This window comes from Patagioenas fasciata, chromosome 1 (assembly GCF_037038585.1).
Source record: "Patagioenas fasciata isolate bPatFas1 chromosome 1, bPatFas1.hap1, whole genome shotgun sequence".
NCBI lineage: Eukaryota > Metazoa > Chordata > Aves > Columbiformes > Columbidae > Patagioenas > Patagioenas fasciata.
Genome location: NC_092520.1, coordinates 97,447,689 through 97,470,027, shown reverse-complemented (window position 1 = coordinate 97,470,027; position 22,339 = coordinate 97,447,689). Strand labels below are relative to the sequence as shown.

The 22,339-nt window shown below is 38.7% G+C and overlaps 1 protein-coding gene across 1 annotated transcript in view; it reads right to left on the bottom strand.

The window, feature by feature from the left end:
- The window catches only part of PDXK (pyridoxal kinase), a 49,210-nt gene that overhangs the window by 20,201 nt on the left and 6,670 nt on the right, over positions 1-22,339 (bottom strand). Inside the window, exon 2 of the mRNA XM_065860829.2 lies at positions 6,585-6,639. Within this exon, the coding sequence (XP_065716901.1) occupies positions 6,585-6,639 (55 nt within the window). The remainder of the gene's footprint in view (positions 1-6,584; positions 6,640-22,339) is intronic.

Below are 22,339 nucleotides of genomic sequence, written 5' to 3'. Positions count from 1 at the left end.
ATGGCAGCCATCACTCCCCTGTATATAAGAATGGGGCTTCCTCCAGTATATTAGATGAAGGACACACAATTTAACTCTTCCAACCACCATGAATGCAGAGTTTGTTAAAAAGCTTGTTTTTTTATTAACTGGAATTAGGAAAAGTAATATGTTAAATGAGGTATCTTCTTCCACATCGCCCCCATGTGAAGACAATGGTATTTTGTTTGTTTTAATTTCTGCTGTTGGAGTTAGAAAATTCTGTGATAAAAACTGTTGGCTTTGATTATCACTCTAAACTGTGTTATTAGAGTAACTGCCAAAAGGAGCCTAGAGCCTGGAATAAGCACATTTTTCAGTTTTCCTTCTTATGAATGCAAATACACCCACAGTAGGGTGAGCAGATGGATCATTTTGCTCTCCTCAGCTCACAAAGGCCCAGCCTCTGAAACACGACTTGCTGCCAGCTGGCTGGGAGACTGACTCACATCAGCCATGATGATCCCCTCCAAGCAAATGCTTTTTAAAAAGCCTTTGTGAAGAAATGGACAAAGTGAGGGATTCCCATGTTATGACTGTAGTTCCACTCTGGAATACAGTGATATTCAAAATGGCAACACCTAACACCTAGGTATGTGTCTAGCCCCAAGTATACGAGGAACCCTTGACTACAAGTGAGTCAAATATTTGGCTTATTTGACACACATGCAGCTGTTTGGTCTGTCACATCTGCAGCTTTAGAGAAAAAAAAAACAGTCTGCCCCCTCTCCTCTTCCCCAAACCTCCACTTCTATTAGCACAGCAAAGCCAGTCTGTACAGGGACACAACACAGTCCTTTTCATTCCATTGTGCCCATCAATGAAACTGAGTGCAGTATCACCCAGAATCAACGTCAGGCACCAAAAGAGCAATCATTCATCTTACACACAGACATAAAAATAACTACAATGGATTGTCCAGACAATCTAGATAGGCTTGGAAACCATTCCTGCACAGGGACTCTGCATATTCACTATTTAACTGGAAGTTTGTCTTCCTATGTCAAGCTGTCTTAAACAGTCAATGCACAGGGTCCATGTCACACTGATCTTTCACCGAAGGAGGGAAATATATAGAGAAACAAAATGTTAGGTAGCACCCAGTTTAGGTCAGGAATTGTTAAGTTACCCATGTGCGGCAAGAACATTGACTGAACTCTGTAGCAATGACTTCCAAGGGTATCTAGAGGATCCTTTTTACTACCTGGTAACATGTGCAATACAACCAAATTTCAGGAGGAAAAAAAGCCCTTGGGAAGCCCTGGCTATGCAAACAGAAAAAAAAAAAAAAAAAAGGCCAATGCCTTCACCAGATCTGCAGAGAACCGTGATTTCACTAGGAGCTGAATCGTGTTCAAGTAAGAAAAAACAAACAAATCAAAACTGTCAGCAAGATGGAAACCACCCTAAGCCTCTTCCCCAGGGCAGCTTCATGTAACATGATGAACAAGGGGCAAATTCCATGACCCTGAATTTATCCTACTCTCCTAGTGGAATATACAACCAAAAAGCAGCTTCTGTAGGGAGACAGAAGAAAAAGCTGGTTACACATATTCAAAAAGGCTTTCACTACCTGAAGGATGGATACCTCGTGGTCCCAGAAGGAGGGACAGGGACTGGCTGGAAAGGCACAGGGGTAAGGTTCAGCGAAAATTCAGACAGATACACTGTGTGGTCAAGAAATCACCTGCTGAGCCTTGAACCCAAAACTAGTTAGCAGGGAATGCCAACAGCAAGCTTAAACGCACGAGGTAAGTTGGACTTAGGGAAAAGCATAAGAGTGGTTGGAGTTAGGATGACAAGGAATCGCTGTCTTCCTTGGCTAGATATGGGAACTCAGCTGGCAATGAGCACATTTGAAGGCCCAGAGTTGCCCTGCAAGACCTAAAATAAAATCAGCTTCCTATAGATGTTATTTCTATGCCTGCACCACTGAAGATGAATATCCAAAAAACAGCAATAGAAAACTTTAAATCTTCTGTTTAATTGTCCACTTACTATTAACTCCTATTCTGCAGTAGTATTTCCACTGTGGCGCTCAACAATACAGCAGTTCACAGTCTCACAGCACCTGGCTATTAGCACACATTGTACCAGAACCACAGTCAAGACAACTAAAGAATGAGTTTCAAGTTTGTACTTTGGCAAAACAAATGAATCCTATCTGGAGACTACAGAGCTGGTTAGGCAGAGCAGCTGGATCAAATGATTACACTTTTATCTTGGATATTAAGGTGAGACCTTGTATCTTCCACACATGAAGAAAGCTGAGTCTTCCTTGCTTTGGTTACAAAACCATCAAACAATTCCCCTCCATGCTGGAACTGAGAGAGCAGAGACAGCGCTGCAAAACGTGATACAGCTCTCCAGAATTGCACTTGGCTCAGACTGACTGCATTAGTCTCCCAGATTACTAATAATTTTGAACACACAGATGAACATAAACACTTAAACAGCTTTATACCCCTTCTGCATATCTGTGTTATGGTCTTCTATTGCAATTAAATGTTACATATTTGCTTTTAAGCAGGTAAGGGAATGAAAAACAAGCAAGGCATGATGCCTCTTGTCACTCATCCCTCTGAAATGATGAAGGTGCTCATTAGTCTCCGAGGAAATGCCTTGGTTCATATGTACAAAAAAGAAAAAAAAACAAAAAACCAAAAAAACCAAAAAAACCCACTATCAAAAGAGGCAGCTAATACAGCATCCAAGATGAATTTACATATTTTTCTTTCCTGCTTTCCTCCACTGGTATATTTTTTTTCTTCATTGGAATATATTTATAAGCCTCTTAGTTACCTCCAAAAACAAGGGGGAAAAAAGATAAAAATATCCCAGGAATACAAGAAGAAAAAATTTAAAAAATTACAAAGCAAACAAGAGGCACCAAAACAAAAAAAACCCCACAACAACAACAAAAAAGCTTTCATTTAAGTACAGCAAGGCATGTTAAGATTTATTTGTTTTCCAACCCAGAACACTCTGTTCTGAGGTTTGAGTTGCTCCTGTGGTGCTCCCTGCAAAACTATTCCATGTCGCTTCCATAAACAAATATTCGACATGGGAAAAGGAAGAAAGAGGTAGTGTTTAATGAACATGATGGGAAGGCAATCTGTCCCCAGCTGTGTCACAAAATTCACATGCAAACCCTGGCATACAACCTGGTCCAAACACAACTTAATCTTCAGCTACCAGGTGGCCTTGAACAAAACCAGAAATGCAGTACCAAACACTCCATTGGATTTTTCACAGCTGGTCAGTGTGGGAGTAAAATACTACCAGTGTCAGGCACAAGTGGAGATACTTTCTTTTTGTCGTGCACTGCACAGGTGTGAATGACTGCGTATGGGCGGTAGACTGCGAAGAATCACATCAACAAGACATAATTATCATTACTCATGTACTAGACCTACCAGCCAACCCAACCACCCACTACACACCCACTAAGTGGAAACCAAAAGTGCTTTGCTTAAAAATAAAAAGAAACAAAGAAAAAAACCCAACAGGCTATTTGTTCTGAAGCAGTTTCAAAGGTAGGATTTGGATAGCAAAGTAAGCACATTATATGCTTACCATTAACCTACCAATTAAAACCAAAAATGCAAACCACTGAAGAATTAAACATGCACCCTAAAAAAAAAAAAATTAACTACACAACAATAAAAAAAAAACTAGATTTTTATTTTTGAACATCAGACAATGAGATGCTTCTGCAAACAGCACAGTAAAATGGAATAAAATCACAAAATCTTTGTAGGTTGCATGACAGCTTCTTTTATTTGTACATGAAGCACGAGGCCATTCAAGGATGAGTCACTCTAATCATGAAAAGTTCCTCATGAAGCAACATGACAAACTGTTCTCCCAGAGGGACTGATTTAAAGCACATTTTCTGAATCTTGGGATTATCAGAGACTAAAGAAAGCTGAATTTTCTGAGCAGGAGTCAGCAGAAATGGGCTTGCGGTATCTCACTAAATTAAAAATAGGGCAAAAAAGCGCAATAATGATTCATCAAAGAAAGCCTGTTAGTCATAAATTCTCTCTGTGTTTTATCTGTTGCTGACAAGACCAGGTTTAAAGACAGAGATGGGGAAAGAAAAAAATCATGACCAAAGCCTCACACACTTTTTTATCTGTCTCCTGTGGTAGGTCACCTTCTTTTAGAAACTGTAATTCACAGATTTTTGAAGCAAAAATTTGCCCTTCAGCTTGAACGATGACCACAGAAAGGGTTCTCATAAGATCTTGTTCTTCTAGGAATATCACGATATCTTTACCAGTTCACCCAGCACAGGATTCCTGTGTACTGCGGCACTGCTCCAGACACAAGCCGCAGCGTAGTGAGGCGGTTTCTGTCCATTAATCCCTGCAGTGGCACAGAGGGCACGTACAGGGGTTTGCAGGTACTAGTGCAAGTCTGTCTGCAGGCACATGTAAACGTTCAAGCTTGGAAGAGTCTTTGTATGAGGACACCACATGCTCCTATCTACCTCTCTCAAAAAATAGGTGCAAAGTCACCGAGTTTATAATTTATTCTTAAATTTAAGAAAGGGTAGAAAGGATTTCATGGAAAAACCACACTGTTAGAAAACTAGACCTGCCATAAAAGAGAATGTGTTCTTCCTTATTTTTTCCATTCCCTTCCTCTTTCAGCCAAATGACCAATACTGCTAAATATAATCTCCTTTTACTCACACTTGGCAAGTACCAAACAGCGTATTGTGACTTTTTTCTGAAAGCTCTGCTTCCCGAAGTCATGAGGTTGTGCACCAATCTTTAGGATTTTTTAACACATTTACTAAGACAATCAAGAAAAGAAAAACAATAATGTGACTCCTAAACATGAGGATATAAAAGTTCCAAATATTTTAAAGACTTGCGATCTTTGAGATATTTTTGGAATATTTATTTAGGCCTCAGGGAGAGGGGTGGTAGGGGACAGGCAGAGGAAATCCCAATTTTTTGTTCCTTCTACTATGTTCATTGTCTGCCAAACCATGAATGAAGCACTGGTAACCTTCCTCCAGCTGAGATACTATTAGAAAGAAGGAAGATTTGTTTGTTTTGTTTTAAGAACCTGGTCATTCTATTGGTAATATAATTTTCCTACTTCCAGACACATTCAGTTTATCATACAACAAAACCTTTTTTAAGCTCTTTTAAGGCCCTATGATGCTGATTTGATCTTGAAACTGAAAGTCAACAAATGACAGGTGCTCATCTATTTTGAGTGCTGAGTTATTTCACGTGAAAAAATTGCTTCATTTCTGGAAGATTACAACAGTTTTACACAGCTATCAAAAATGAAACAAAAGAATCCCAAACTCCAAAACCAACTACATTAAAAGAAACAGAATGTACATTTAAGTATCTCTTGAAAACATGAGAGAACCTTTGTACTCTGCCAAAGGATACAAGCAGAATAAGCAGCTTTTTATGTGAGCCAGGAAAGATCCTCAACGTTTGTTTAATTATTACCTCTTTTGTGCCTTTCCCCAACGAGCAAAGATGGCTTTCTAGCTACCTTTGAAACTTTCATTTCTTCTTCCCAGGGTGCCACTGAATTCCTTCCATGATAGGAACAGCTTACAACCTTTTTGAAAGCTGCATGGAGCTCAATATAGTAAGAGAAGACAGAGGCTTCCTGCTCTGCTGTCTGTTCCAGAAATTTAGCAGTTTGTTAATGGGGCTGTACGTGTGAGATATTAGGGAAGTATCTTGACTTCTTTTTTTTCCTTTGTTAGAAACAACTTTTGCTCTTTTCCATGATGTAAAAGCCAGAATTTGTTACTGGATTATTTTTTAAGACATCCTTAGAATTTCTTTATCTAAAGTAGATCTCCCCTCAAACAACCTGCCACCACCATGGCAATAGATATGTCTCTATTGATCCAAAAATAGCACGTCACTTGGAGCTCCTTTATGGGTGAGAAGTATTGCTAAAATAAATTTCAGCTTTCTTTTGAAAACTAAAGGCCTCTATCACTGTGAGTGTTAGAATGTCTGAAAGTATTATGTGAGTGCTTCATGATCAGGCTTATAACCCAAGTGGAAAAAACACCCAAAGGTATTAAGATCCCATCCTCTTCCTTCCTCTAGAATTTACTTTTAGGATGCTTGCTAGCCAGCTGTGTGGGCACATAAAAAGAGGAAACACTGTGTCTAGCTCAGTATTTTGATGTTTGGGTTGGTGATAGGATTATGAGTGTCATAGAGCCATAACGAACAGAAAACAGTACTGAAGAGTCCTCCCGTTCACAGGTCTGACTGCATAGATGGCTGTATTTGTGTTATTTCACTACGTTAATTCGATTACTGCCGAACAAAAGAAAGTCACACTCTGAAGTAGCAGAACAGGACATTACCACATCATACCATGCCCTAATGCCAAATACAGACTTCGATCAAAACCTAAAAATTACATTTCTGTCCTATATCCTGAACATGCATGTGAAAACCTGAGACTGATGTTCTTCCCATTGTCATGTGATGAGGTGGGCCACAGCTTCAGTAGAGCTGAGTGACTGCGGAGCGGTATCTGAAGACACATGTAAAATTTACCTGTGTGGTTTGAAAACTGGACAGAGTTCACCGTATCAACTTCAAATCCTAAAACCTGTAACAGAACACAGAAATATTTATTTTACAAACACAGCTTTACTAACATGTTACAATACCACAAAACACAAGAAAGGATTCTTATTTCCCAGTGCATATTTAAAAATCTTGAGCGCTGTTTCCAAGTGAAAGCTGAGTCAACATACATACAACATAAACAAACAACACAGTACCTCACTGCGGCAGTGGACACAGAACAAAAATCACACTGGCAACGGCACCAGAAAAAACAGAGCTCTGGATACTCAGGCTGGAGTTCATCTGGGGATAAGGACAGAGAGGCTGGTCCACCAGCGATGACTGAAACCCTGAAGAAAGCCTTGGCTAGTCTTTCTTGGCAAGAAAAGCAGCCTAAATTTCAAGGTACTAAATTAATAAAAAATATGAAGAGAGGATGCTGTTAGCATTCCAGAAAGCCAATCTTTTTTAAAGGAGGACAGAAGAATCTTAAAAGGTATCAACGTTACGAGCCATACTTGGATGTCGCAACCAGATTCTTTACAACTAGAAGAGAATAGAAAGAAATCCCAGAGAACTAATTTGGGGCATGATTAGGCAATCAAAGGGAGAGAGCTCTTAAAAACACAAAGTAAAAAAAGCTACCTGCTACCTTGCATTACCAGCAATTCAAATATTGAAATACCCAAGAATTTGCTACTGCAACCAACAAACACATTCTTGTTGCCCAAAAGGAGACAAATACTATGAAAATAAGAACATTAAACCAGGACAAAGATAATGAGGATTTTTAACCTGACAATACCTGCTTAATACAGACAGGCTTTGCTGTTCAAGACATTTTTAGACACGACACTTTTATCTGCCATGAAAGAAATTCTAATGCAACAGTGACATAACAGTCTGACATTTAATATTTGTTTCCACATCCTACTTGGCTCTGAGTAAGAATTCTCCTCAAAAGAAGAGCTGCTATATATGGCTCAGTGAGTCATACTGGGGGATAACAGTAATGATGCATTGCTGTTTATGATCCACTTTCAGGCAATTTGCTGGGGAGGGGGGAGTGAACAAATGAAGCTTTTGCCAGTCACGTTTTTCACTGAGACACATGACTCTTCCTTTTTATCGCAAAGGCAACCCGTCCACATATATTAAAAATCTATGGGTGTATGGTGGCAGACATGAGGTTTTCCCTGTGCATGGACCTTCTCTCACACAGAAAAGCCATGAAGTGGTAAAGGCTCCTATTTCAAATCCTGAGCCATTCCCAGATGGGTGTACATGCTTCAACGGGTGGTTCCTTCTGCCTGCAGGCACTACATTTCTGTCATTTCACAGCTCAGAGTCCACCCAAGTCTTCACAGAACAAGTCTCTTTTTTCACTGTATAATAAAGGGTTCTGTTCATTCCAAACAGAAAGCAAAGTAATCTTACATTAATGATACACAGACTGGTGTGTTGGCTCAGCGTGATCAAGTTAAAATTAACCTCAGTGCCTACTTTCACCCAAGTTTCTTATTTCACCTTGGTGGATTTTATTTTAAAGACCAAGGGATGAAAGGGCCATACATGAACATGGCCATACTGTTATGACATTAACCTTGATATATGCATGTGCTGTTCAAAGAAATAAATATTACTTCTAATGAGACCGTAATCCCATACTCAACTCCCCTCTCTGCAATGAACAGACCTAAGAAGTTCTAATTTCCTTCAAACATCTTGGCGCCAATTGTGAATTAATCCATTTCTACGCAATGTTTAGATCACATCTCCAACTATTAAACACCTGACATGACAGAACACACCTACTACGATTTACTAGCTCATCAGGTTTACACTTAGTGCTTTAGGGAAGAAGAGCATGCACAACTGTTTGCAGGGAGGGCTGTTTTATCATATGGATAAGCACTGTACCAGCTGATGGTTACCAGAAATAGCAGTCCTTTATTGTCTCTACCAGCAATAGATATCACTTGATTTCTCAACAAGTTTTTCTGTAGGATTAGGGATTTTAGATTTGTTTTGGCCAGCTTATCTGCTTCAGCCAGCAGAAAGGGAAATGCAAGGGAGGCCACCTCTAACCTGACGTGTATCTGTCTCCAACAGCTTCGCTGTCTACTTTGTAAAAAGAGAGTTAGAGGAAATGCTTCTGAACAGTCAAAGTCACACACAGCTCAAATTCAGCCAAGGAGCTTTCTCACCAGTGCAAAAGAGGCTAAAAAGCCTTCAAACATCTCCCTAACAATCATTTAATGGTGTTGGTCAATTCTCTCACAGTTTCTAATTATTTCTAAAGTTTTGTTTCAAATAAATGTACATGACTGTAGTCTAACACACCTAATTACACAGAATCACAGAATGGTTGCGGTTGTAAAGGACTTCTGGAAATCATCTGGTCCAACCCACCTGCTAGAGCAGGTTCACAATTCTCTGGTTCTGATTCAACCCTCAAAATATGCCACAGCTGCTACTTCAAGGAATTTCTTTTTACAGAGGTTCTTATTAAACAGAGAGTGTAATTAAAATACATAGTGTCATTTAAAAACCAAAGTACAACTAAACCCCCTAATTAGTACTACCTTTGGAATGAGAGCAACAGATGTTGAGGTCTAAGCCTTAGTATAAAATATTAAAATAACAAAAAAGAATGTTGAAGCCATATTAAGCCAGTATGTGTTAGCTACCAAGGCAAATTGCATTGAAAAGTCTCATGGAATTTAATCAGAAGACAATCTGAAACCAGGGTATACTGAAGGGCTAAAAGCAGCTTTTGACAGCAATCATCTCTTCTACCGCTACAGAGAAACCTGTGTCTTAATTTTGGTTTGCATAGTTCATTTTAACAATCCAGTCATTTACAGTGGATAAGGAAGTGTTAGCTTCCTCCCTCAACCAACGATTAAAAACAGTACTAGTAACTATCATCCTTGCATATCTAAAGCACCACATGTATCAGAAACAGTTTCTCATTCACTGAATGATGAATACATTCCCTGCTTACAAAGGCAGCTGTCTTCAAAAGATGTCTTGTTAAATCTTCTGAATATATACTCATATTTTAATTTCCTGGGCAGAGCTAACTAAAAGCAACAATTTGACAATCCTTTAAATTTAATTAAAATTTTCTACCCAAACCAGAGGTTATATAAATCTCAAGTTAAAGTTAACTACCTAATTAGAAATACATGATTTTTGTATATACAGATCTAGAAAACTGAGATCAGAGCAAAAATAATCAATCATACAAATAAAAAATCTTCTCATATTTGCACACAAAAGTACCAAATATCATCCAAAATTATGCATAATTTTTCCAACATCATAACCCAGTAAGAATCAACCTTTCCTTTTGAAAAGGACCAACTTTTCCTTTGTAAAATGACTAGAAAGCACAAATTCAAAACAGGACTAAACTCAACTATTTATTTCATGTTTCTTGCCTGTTGATATGCAACACATTTTAAATAACTTACTTTAATTCATTGATTCAATCCACTCTGGTTACTGACATTTTTTCTACATAGAAAAACAAACCTCCCCAAGTTTCTGAAGTAAGTACATATCTATATGCCAGTTGAATTGTCACTTAACACTTTTTTTTTGTGAGCAATGAAAATGCTGTAATTCATAAAGACTGCACATGAAATTGTAAATAAAGTGAGATCTATACAATCATTTGGTAGCATTCAGTCAACAGGGAACAAATTCAAGCTCTTAATGGTTTATCATGGCGCACCGAAGTCTGCATGTGTCCCTACACTTTGCTCAAAATATGCAGTAGAATATTTCCCAGGTCTACCTGTGGCACAAATGCCTTTATTTAGATATTGATAGCTTCACCTTATACCCACTGCCGCACCACTCTCCCTTTGCTGCCTGAATTTATTTGCATATCAGTCTGCTATGTTTGCAAAATGACCCAACTTTAGGTGTTGAAACTGTCATTCTTCTGTGTATACATGTATGTGTTCCTTGCACCTCTGTGTAAATAAACTGAAGGAACTCACTCCACTTGGATTTTGCCTATGGCAGAATTAACACCTTCAAATCCTACTTGATTAGTGCGAGGACTGACCTTAATACGAAATGCACAATAATGCTTCATTCATTGCTTCCCTATACCAGCTTGTAAATAGTCTATACCTGTGTAATGTCCCCTGCTCCCTCTAGAAACGATCTTGTGGTGACACTCTTGCCTCTGGTTTTGGAAATGCAGGTTACGGCAGATACTCTGCTGCAAGTGTCCAGGGCTCCAGCTGCCACGGACACACATCATCTATGTTACCATTATCCCCTGCTTTGGGTGATCTGGTGTTTTACAGGCCCTCCAGCAGAGAATAATTCCTGGTTTCTACGCTCTTCCACTGCTGTCGTTCTATAGAAGTATTATTTGCCCACAGAACTGAAATTCTGGGCAAATCTAAACCCATAGCCAGTTTGGGTAAGGATGATAAGCACTCTTCAAAGGAAAAAGATAACTGAGTTCACCCTAAATCTCTCAGCCTCCAGACTATGCACGTGTCAAATAAACTAAGGTTGCTTATATCACATCATATAGTGACACTTAATGCAATTGAAGTCTCAGAGGAAAACAGGCTATTCCAACATATTTAAGAATCTTCAAGCAAAGGAGGTAAAACTATTACATTTCTAAAAATACATCACAAATATAAAAAACGGAGGAGTTTCGTATTTGGAAGGAATGGCTGACAGATCTGAATGACACATTTCAGAAAAATATTTGGAAGATTAAATCAAAATACACACACTAGAGCAGAATGCGTTTGAAGAAACATCTAGCATGAAACATATACTCCAACATTATGCACGAGATCAAACTGGGCTTAGTTCTTCCTCACAAATAACTGAAGGAAAGTGACAAATATCATCCGGATCTTTGCCCAGTGCAGAAAGCGCCATCTCTGCCTTGCAAAGAAAAGGGGCCTCACCCCTGCAGGTACCTCGTCTACACCACTATTAGAATGCACATCTTAGAACTAGTAAGTGCTCAAGGGAAAAATCAACAAACAAGAAAGAAAGAAACAACCTCTAAAAGTGTTGGCTGTTTTTGGGAAACTGGGCCAACAGCCCATTTTTTCTAAAAGCACAGAAGTAATTTAAACTTAAATCAAGCCACAAATAAGAAGCCAAAAAACAGATCTCCTTCAGGATTCAAATTTTACAAATGATACCAGTTTTTTTACTAGTAAAACAACCTAAACGCCCAGACAGACAGAAAATGTCTTGGGTTCTATAACTTATATATATATAGCTAGATCTTAGTTCTGGTTCATCTGTGAAAGTCCAACCTTTTGGACTTTGCTACTGTGCTAATGCATGAATTAGAGCTTTGTTTAAAACGTACAGTCTCTCTCCCTTGCAGAAAACATTTCAATCATACATATACTGAAACATGTTAATGCTTCACCACAAAGAACTAGTACCAAAGGTTGTCAGAAATGCAAGATTACAAACATACGTTTCCTTTAAGAGGTCAGCCTAAGTTGTGCCCGTTATGTAAAGGAATGGAGATTGTAAAACAAAAGAAATAAAACCGTTCCACATTACAGAAAATTGTGAGTGTAGCAACAGAGGAATTAACAGGAAGATTTTGAAGCAAATGCAACATCTCAAATTCACTTTTAATGATTGCTAAGCATTATGTTTATATTTGTATAATCTACATTATGTACCAAAGGACTGGAGACAAAAAAAAAGTACTCATTTTTACCTTCTAAACTTACTTGTTATTTGACTGTTAATACCACTTGAGACTGAAAACAGTTATCTTCAAAGATTAGCACTGCCTCAGAGTAAATATTAATATAAATTCTCATTCAATAATTCTATTGACTCTGAGAAATGCTTAGGGAAATGTGAAAAGCTGTTACTGAACTGCTTCTGTTTGAAATTCGTATTGCACCTTTACTATGTTTCTGCAGGGAAAAAAGTAAATTTTCAAAAGTATCACACACTTTACAGTGCTCAGTAAGTTCTCCTTTTTCCTTGCTTGTGTTCAGTCTGGGTTTGGGTTTTTTTGTTGTTACTGGGTTTTGTTTGTTTGCTTGTTTTTAAGATATAAGTATCTTAAATCTAAATGTGCAAGAAAAACTGTCACTTGTATTATGTGAACTTCTGAACTGAACTACATTTTATTGCTTTCCTGGCTACTAAACATTAGAAACAAATCAACCAAACAATTTCCAATGCATTATATGTATATATTTAGAGAAAGAGAGGGTTAGAGAGGGCTGAGAGACATCCTCTGGAATCACTGTCCTTGGAGGTTTTCAAGACCCAAGAGGCCAAAGCCCTCAGCAACCTGGTCTGAACTTAGTGCTCACCCAGCTTTGAGCAAGCGCTGGACTGGGAACATCCCCAGGTCCCTTCCAGCCTGGGTCACTCTATCATTCAATGATATCACAAAAAAAAGCTCAGCTTTACCCATTGTAGAACTCCATGTGTAAAATTACAAAAAATACCACCTGCTACCCATCCTAAAGTTCTGGTTATAAGGATAAAAAACAGTGGTATGGTATATTTACAGTATTAACTATGCCAGCTTTGTCAGTAAAGATAATACGTCCTTTGCTGTTAAATGACTAGTGGACCAATTTAACTAGAATGTTTAAGTTTGTAAGTAATTTAGACCTAATTCTGCAAGAATAAAATTCAGTTAAAAATACCTCCCTATTCTGCAACATGGTCAGTACGTATTTCACTTTTTGGGCACCAGGTTTATGCTTCTGGTGGCTTCATTTTAAGGTTTGAAACTAAAACCACAAAGCAGTACAACAGCTCAAATTAGAGAAAAAATCTGGAACAATGAGTGAAAGACAGAGTAAGGAGAAAAACTAGTGGCATGAGGAAGAAAAAGACTGTATAAAACCAGATTTTGTAAACTGCACATGTTTCTTCCATCGTATTTATGTCCCCTGATACATGTTCACAGGTTGCTATCTGTGTTTCATGGAACAAAAGTGGGACCTCCATCCAAACTCTCCAGTTCCTTCACAGTTCTTAATTTTGGAAAATGTTACCTTTACCATACCAGAACACATCAAAACCAGTTTCCCCAAGTGAGCCCACAAACCAACAGAGGCTGAAGTTGCAAATCAAGCTCAGCCAATTGCTCATACTAATTATTTTGTTGGGAACACAAGGTAACTGATTTATTATATACATAATTAGAGTTTGACATTCAGTTCTCAGCTAAAAATGCACCACAGGTGAAAATCTCACAATGTAATTTGTTCACATCTCTAAAATCTAAGTTTATCACAAGGGAACACAGTTTGACAAGAAAACGGCACTGGCTAAGAAGAAAGAAGATTCTGCTAACCAGGTTCACACTTTCTAAAGAAGGATTTGACTTTCATGGACCTCATTCTCCCAAAAAAAAAAAATGCACCATTGTATTGCAACATGACACTTCCTTGCACTTCAAATCCCCTGTTTTGTACCAAGATACTCACTTTATAAGAAAAGTTTGTGGAAAAAGGATGACTCTATTTCAATTAATGTTCAAATGATGAACCATCCAGGCCAGGTATGTCCTGTCCTTTGTGCCAACAGATGGGAACAGACTGATGAATAGACCAAAGTAAATATTAAGACTAGTGAGAAGAAAGTCAACAGAGACTAGACAAGTGAACCGAAACCAAGTGAACCAACCAGCCATTCACACACACAGTAAGAATACTGCTAGGGACAAGACACTGGTCCATCCCCAGCTGTGAAAGAACAGCTCTGCAGAATCCACTATACTGCATTATATGTACTCTGTGTGTTGCCATGGTCTCTACAGCACTGTATAATACATGCGGCCTTGTACTTTGTTTTTCAGAACACAGACCATGCCACCTGCTGTTGCAACAAAAAACTCAAAACCCCTTTCTTTTTCTCCACAAATTAATGGCTTTTTATGGAAGCCTTCCAATATACTCAAATCAAAATGTACTGTTTAATTTTCAAAAGTTAATGGAAGCACATGACAAGCCTATGGGCTCTACAGAAAGGACATAAAAGTCCTCAGTTTCAAAAGCCAGTCAAGCTTTCCAAGTAATGGGGAAGTGCTTGGATTTATATCACTTAAAGTACACAATAGCATTTCAAAAACCATAAATTAATGTTTAAGAGCAAATTCTACATCTCTAATACATATACACAAAATAAACATAAACATACACAATTTTTTATTAACCTTAAGAACATGTGAAGTTTATCCCAAAGCAAACATCTTCCCTGTGACTATGAATTTTAGTTAACATACTTAATAACTGCCTAATTACAGTCTTCTCTGCCTCCACAAACATGATTTACAAAAGGGAATTCTACAACAAGGTGAGCTGGCATAAAGTACTTTAATAAATGAATCTGGCCCAAAAAAAAGAAGCTAAAAGCAGACAGGTATACTGACAGAGCGTATCCGGTGTCCCACGCAAGGGGAAATAATCTCGAAAGTATTAACCAGTAGCCCACCAGAACCACGATGTATGTACTGAAAGCAAAACAGTTGCTCTGCTCAGGAGCGCACAAGCCACATTGACTAACCTCAGAGGGCCTCTATCTGAGAGTATGTGACAGAAACACAAAACCAATCAAAAGCCTGAAGAGCCCCACTATGTGATCATATATTCTTCCAGAGGATCTCCCTCCTTCATCCAAATTTAGATGACAGCTGGTTGCATTGCTGTTAACAGGACACACATATGGTAGGTCCTGCATCAACATGAAAATTACTTCCATAGCAATGTAACACTGACAGGTGCATCAATCAAAGGACAAAGTTTTATAGACTAAAAACATACATAACCAAAGAAGGGTACAAAGATTTAAACAGACACGAGTTCTGAGAAATCGTGTTAAGTCCCCAAACTGCTGACTTTCAGCAGAACATGTGTATAATCCACAAACTGAATTAGTCAGTAATACCTGTATTTGTCTATAAAATCATCATATCAGATAAACCAAAACCATTCCATCCCTTGCAATTTTTTTACATGTATTAAAACTGAGCTTAATTAAAAGTCATTAACAGAATTAACTCAAATGCCACAGTTAAAATTACCCACTCAAACAAGGCAATTGAGTTTTGGGGCTTTTTTTGCTAAGTAATGGCAATGATGCTTTAAAATAAGAAAGTCTGTGTATCGGGCCATGAAATACACTACGTATTCATTGTAGTACAAGTCATTTGCACATATGTGCTACTGTTTATGTACTACAGTTTGGAACTTTGTCTCACAGCAACAATCACTGTAGTTCCAGTGAACATCATTGCTCCACTGTATTCTTCTGGACATGGAACAGAAACATCTGAAAAGGCTGAATTTCTGTAATCAAATTAATTTGAAGGGGAAGAAAGAGAAAGGATTTCCCAGTTGCAGCTTGTACCTCTCACTGTGGGCAAGCTCTTTCACTTAACTGCATCTTCTTCTATTTGATACTGAATCAAAAAAAAAAAAAAACCTACATTGTACTGGATGTCGAAAATAGAACACAAATTAAGTTTGAGAAAAGGAACTTGGCAAAATGAAAAGGCATGTCCTGGCAATTAGTGAAGCAGGCATAATTGCTGGCGTAGGTTGGTAAACTGAAACTGCTATTGACTAACCCAATCTCTTTTTTCTCTTTCTGAGCTTTTAATAAACCATACCAAGTAGATAAAAAGAACTCTGTACATGTAATATAGCTGTATTTTAGTGCAGCATTTGACAAGGCACTGCAAAGAAAAACCACTAAGATATTGGAGATATTGTGCCAGGATAAAAATACAAGAGCAAACAAACAAGCCCAGGAACAGGGATGCTGGAGATGTTGGTGATTCATTCACCTGGAGTCAGATACCAGACTCTGAGTTTACAAACAGACAATTAGAAAACAAACAATAAAAAAATTAGGCAGATGACCCTGAGGGGGGGGGCGGGGAAAAAAGCCTTTTCACCAGTGGCAAAGAGGAAAAACAAACAAAAAACCCAAACAAAAACAAAAAAACCCCCAAAACAAAAACCAACAAAAAATCAACAAAAAACCAACAAAAAACCAACAAAAAACCAACAAAAAACCAACAAAAAACCAACAAAAAACCAACAAAAAACCAACAAAAAACCAACAACACACAAAAAACAACACACAAAAAACAACACACAAAAAACAACACACAAAAAACTCCACCAAAATGAACCCAAAACCTGAAAAAATCCAAAACAAACCAAAAACAAACAAAAAACAAAACAAAAAAACCACTATGCCTTTCCCTATCTGAACCTACCTTTCACCTCAACTTCCTGTACTCTCAAGTCATACTCCATGCATCTCTTAAACTGTTTTCTTCCCTTCTTGGCTTTCACATTACAAAAAATATACATGAGAAGCAGCTAGGTTTGAAGGAGATTGGGATATATTATATATGCTGCAGCCACATTTATTTGATGCTTCATTGTTGCCCTATGGCCACAATTCTCAGGCTCAACAACAACTAGCCCCACATCAGCAAAAACAAGACAAGATGATCACCTCAGGTAACTTATTCCAGTTTCTTGACTGACACTCCCTTTTCACTTCTGATTAACTATGTACCAGTTTTCAGGATTTACAAGCTGACTTATCACTGGACACCACAGAGGACATACTAGAGATGGAGCAGAAAACAAATGCCTCTCTTTTCTGCCAGAGCAGACTGCAATTTTTGTCAAAGTACTCTGGCAAAATTGGTATTTGCTGAGAATTTGCAGATGGGCTGATCTAGCTGGAACATTGTGACCATCTGAACAGAAAAGACTAGAACAGCCTGAGACTGCAATGAATTTATCTTCAAATAGTTTGTTTCTTGATTTTTCTGAAAAGGCTCACAATATAAGTATGTCCTGGTTTTGTTAAAAAACAAGTTTCTCTTTTAGTGAATTTGCCAGTCAGCTAAAGCCTTCATATTAGTTGCATTTTCCTGGAGAACCAGATGCATGTTTTGGTAAACATAGCAATGGAATGCAAACTTATTGTTAAGCACGGATGGACATCTCACAAGAGGGGCAACGAGTAACAGGTGACCAAGAAACTGACCAACTGTGTATAACATTCCATTTACATGAATACTTCATGTAAAAGTGGGAGATCACGAAGATCTCATCCCTTTTTGCCTTCTTTTCCCTTCTGCTTATGGCTGACATTAGGAGAGGACCTTGTGAGTCGTCCCTGCGAACTGAGGCCTAGTGAGAGACTGAATCCAGCTCCGGTTGGCTGCAGAGTCCAATCCAAGACTTCGGGTGCCAGCTCTGCAGCTGCTGAGACTTTCAAGATTGGTTTTGTATATTTTGTATTATTTTCTCTATTCTTATTAGTAGCATTAGTAAAACATTTTTAGTTTTTCCAACTCTCTTTTCTCTGTCCTTCTGTCCCTCCCGATCACCTGTCCTGAGTGGGTAGGAGGGAGAGGGTGGGGCAAAAGGGGGAAGAGGGGGGAGAAGGTTAACAATACATCTGCCAGGGTTTTATTGTCACCCTGCAATCTAAACCCTCGACAAAGTACATATCTGAAACACAATCAGGCCAAATTCAAGGTGAGGATAATGGTGCCTTAAGGATGCTCCTCCAAATAAGCCCTGGAGATAGAGGAATGCTTCAGAGCAAATACTACCATGTCACTCAGTTTTACTTCCCACCCTGACAGACTGATTGGTATGCATTACTAACTATTCAGTGCAGGATACTAAGATGACACAAAATACATCCCTTTATCAAAATTCCCCCTAAGCCATTTTGTTCACCACTAAGAAATTCCTCGTTCTACATCATCAGCATTTTTCCACAGGCTACTCAAACGAACAGCCTCTTGTGCCTGCAAGACGCACACGCTCATTGCCATTACTCCATGTATTACACCGGTTCAGTTCAACATCAACCAGACTGCAGAGTCCAAAGATTTGTGGTAAAGCTGCTCTATTAACCTTCCTATGGGCAGAAGGTCACTCCTTCCATCTGGGTTGGGATCAAATGATGGATCTGCAAGGCTCTGATTTGCAAATTGTAAGGTAATGAAAGACAAGGAAATAACAGCTTCTGTTTCCCTCTTCATTCTTCCCACTAAGGGAAGGAAAAAAAAAAAAAAAAAAGAAAAAGAGGTGGTGCTGTGGCTTCCTGACCATCTTCCACCCAAGAAATACATTTTCACCCTCATCCTGAGATTCTGCTTACTGTTAGGTAAGAGTGACCTCAGATAATAACTTCTAATTTCAGATGGGGAAGCTGTGGTTCACACATTCTTTCGAAGAGTTAAAAAAATCTGCAATTTTGCTGCAAATTTCGGATTCATCATCTTCATGCTGCTTCTACACTTGGGCGTAATCTGACAAAAACACCATACTTGTCACTGCAAACTCCTGCCAACTGGCATCACGCACAGTGCTACACAAGGACATTTACAAACACTGATTAGGAGAAGCAGACATACACAGTAGCAATAGGTCCAACAGGACTTAATCTATTTTTTATTCTAGTGAATGAAATTGGGGGAGGGGAGGAATCCCACAACACATTCTTTTCCTCTGATTTTTATTTTATTTTTAATCCTGCTGTTCATATTTTAGATAGCTAGCTCTCTGTCAGTCCATTAGCACGGCATGGCAAGCACATTATGTACATCCACGATGGAGTTATCCTACAAGAAAGGTATTTGTTTTATCCACCACATATGCTTTATTTGGCCTTCTTAGGTAGACTATTAATGGATCCCACTCTCCTTAAAATGCAACATAACATATGCTTGTGTTAGGGAACAGACTGCCTTAGCTTATTGAATTTTTGGTAGACTGCTTCTTATAGAACTTGGTTAGAAACTGCTTATATAGAATTCGCTTAGCATAAGTAAGTTTGCTTAGCACGACTTCTGCAAGCTGTGAACCTTTGAACTTTCTGCTTCATTGAGTAAAAAATGCCTCAGAGTCTTCAAGCTAGAAGATAAGGGGAGCTGCATCCCTGGGTATAAGTAAAGGAAAAGAACAGCATGTAACAGAAGAATAACCAAGAATTTACTTTCTCCAGCTGCAGGTGCAAAATGGCAACTGTAGGTCAGAACTTCAGCTGACAGCTCACTTGATGAAAATGAAAAGATCCAATGAAGAACAAGGAAACCCCAGACTCTAATTTTGCAATTGACCTGAAGTGACACACAGGGGATAGGGCGGGGAAACAACTTGGAATTTGAGGGTGTAACAGTCCAAGTTGTTTTCTGCCAAGGGTCCCTCTACAGGAAGCACCCAGCTGAAGCTGGTCTATGCTGTACCTGGCAAATACATTAATTTAAGATGAGCTTCTGGAATCCACGCCTGAGTCTCTGCTACAGGAAACCTAGGGAAAAGAAACTTCTTTAACACTTGTAAAAATGGACAGGAAATAACTCTCTGAAAGATGTGCCATGCTATGCAAAGATTACACCAAGGCCACGGCAGGGAAAGCATGAGGCTTCTAGAGAACAGTTAAATGCCTCACCAATTCCTTCAGAGAAAGAAGATGTCTTAGATAAGAGTGTACTTTGAGGAATGTTTCTTTCAGCAGATGCCAGGTGCAGGAGCCTGGGGCTTGCTCCTGATCTGGCACCTCAGCTATTCCAAAAGAGCTGCCTGTGGGGCTGGTAGGGAACTGGGTCAGGAAATTGACTCACAAGATAAAGATTTTATTCTTTTCCCTCTTTGTCGAATTATTTATAATCTGGATTGCTTCTCAGAGCAGTTTACCACATGGCCTCACAAAATTAATTTCCTTGAAGAGTAGAAGTGAACAGCAAAGTAGTGCAGGTGGAAGAACCAGCTTGTGGTGGCAAGGAAAGAGCAAGACATTCTCAAGTTGGCTTTGCCACTGAAGCCAGCAGATCATGAAACTATACCCTAGAGCAGGGGTGTCCAACTTGTTTTCTCTGGGGGCCACATCAGCCTCGTGGTTGCCTTCAAAGGGCCGAATGTAATTTTAGGATTGTGTCAATGTAACTACTCCTACATTTATACAGTCCTAAAATTACATTTGGTCCTTTGAAGGCAACCGCGAGGCTCAAGTAGCCCCCAGTGAAAATGAGTTGGACACCCCTGCCCTAGAGGATAGGTGACAATATAAAATCTCTCAAATTTAAACACTAAATTGCCATATATTTGTTTGGTTATTGTATGAATGAGCAGAGGCACAACGTTACTTCCAATAACTACAGTCAGTACAGAAACAACCATCCCTCATACAAAGCTACCAGCAATATTGGTCTACAAAAAGAATAATCTGGGACACAGGTTATAGCTTGTGCTGCTCCACAAACAGCAACAACAAATAATGTGCTGCAGGAAATACTACTCCTGCTGGCCTCAGTTTTAAACATTTTTAAACGTTTTTTTGTTTCTGTTTCTCTTAGCTACTCAGAGTGTCCGATGGTTTCCACAGGTAACGTGGTACCCAGCCCTATGACACAGGGGCTGTATTCTGCCAGAAGAGTGAGAGTAACCACAGATAGAAGTGTTTTCCTTCAGCCTAAACTTGTTCAGCAGTAGTCATCACCCAAAACAAATGCTGTAAAATACAGGAAGATACACAGACTTACAAGAAATACATATTTATTTTAATTCATTAGATTTAGGCCAAACTTTACTAAATACATCACCATAAATTCCATCATGTAATCCTGTAAAAACAGTATCAAATTTTGATAATTTGGTCAACATTTTTTCTCATAGCATTTTTTTCTTTCCTCTTCCAGAAGATGGGGACAGAATTACCATGTACAGGAGCTATGAACAAACACAGTAAAATTCAGGAAGAAAACAAATAGTTTAGTCTTAATAATAAATAGAGAACTATTAAATGGAGTATAAAAGAAAAGATACTTACTAGCTAGCAATCTGTCAAGTTAAGTAAGACAAAAAATGTTGCCTTATTCTGATATTGTGGGACAGACCAGCACTTCACTTCTTTGGCAGTTTCAAGTATGCTGACGTAGCAAATGCTATTCTTGAATATTGCCATGGATTCCTCCATTCAACTTACTACGTCACTGATAGCCATGTCATCCTTGCTTGAGATTTCCACAGAAGTAAGTCTTCTGGGAGGTAAAACATGACTGGATCCCTCAGAGGGGGAGAAGGGGAACAGTTGTGATCAGAGTGGAAAGGGTTCCCTGGTCAGGAAAAGCATTTACCTGTTTTCAGAAAGAAATGCATATACAGATCATAAAATCTCCCTCTAGCTTTTGCTTTGCTACAGGGGAGACTCTACCATTTTCCAATATGTGCTCTAGCACCTCCTCAATCCCACACATCTCTCTGGCAGGAGGTGCTTTGCATTCCCAAGAGTGAAGTTAAATCAATGTGGAAAGATTTCTACTCAGCCCAAACTCGTTATGTTTAAAATTTACACAGGATGAAGAAAGTGAAATGAGGTGGCTTTTTGGTTTTCTTTTCTGTTTGTGTGATTTTTTTTTTTTTAAAGAACTATGTGAAAGGGTTTGGTACCACAGTTCTCTCTCCTGCTCTATAAATAGTTGTTCCAGATGTTAAAGGAATCGGAGGTCAGAGGTGTCACAGATGAATTAGCATGAAAAAATATGAGCCCTGAACAAAGGCTTGAAAAAATTTGGCTAACTCAGCATAGCCAAATTTCAGATCAGTAATACTTTCTTGCTATGACCAGCTGGCCCACTGCTGCCAAGCCACAAGATGATGAACTAGTTTGGCTTCTGTTGGAGCACATATTACCTATCAATG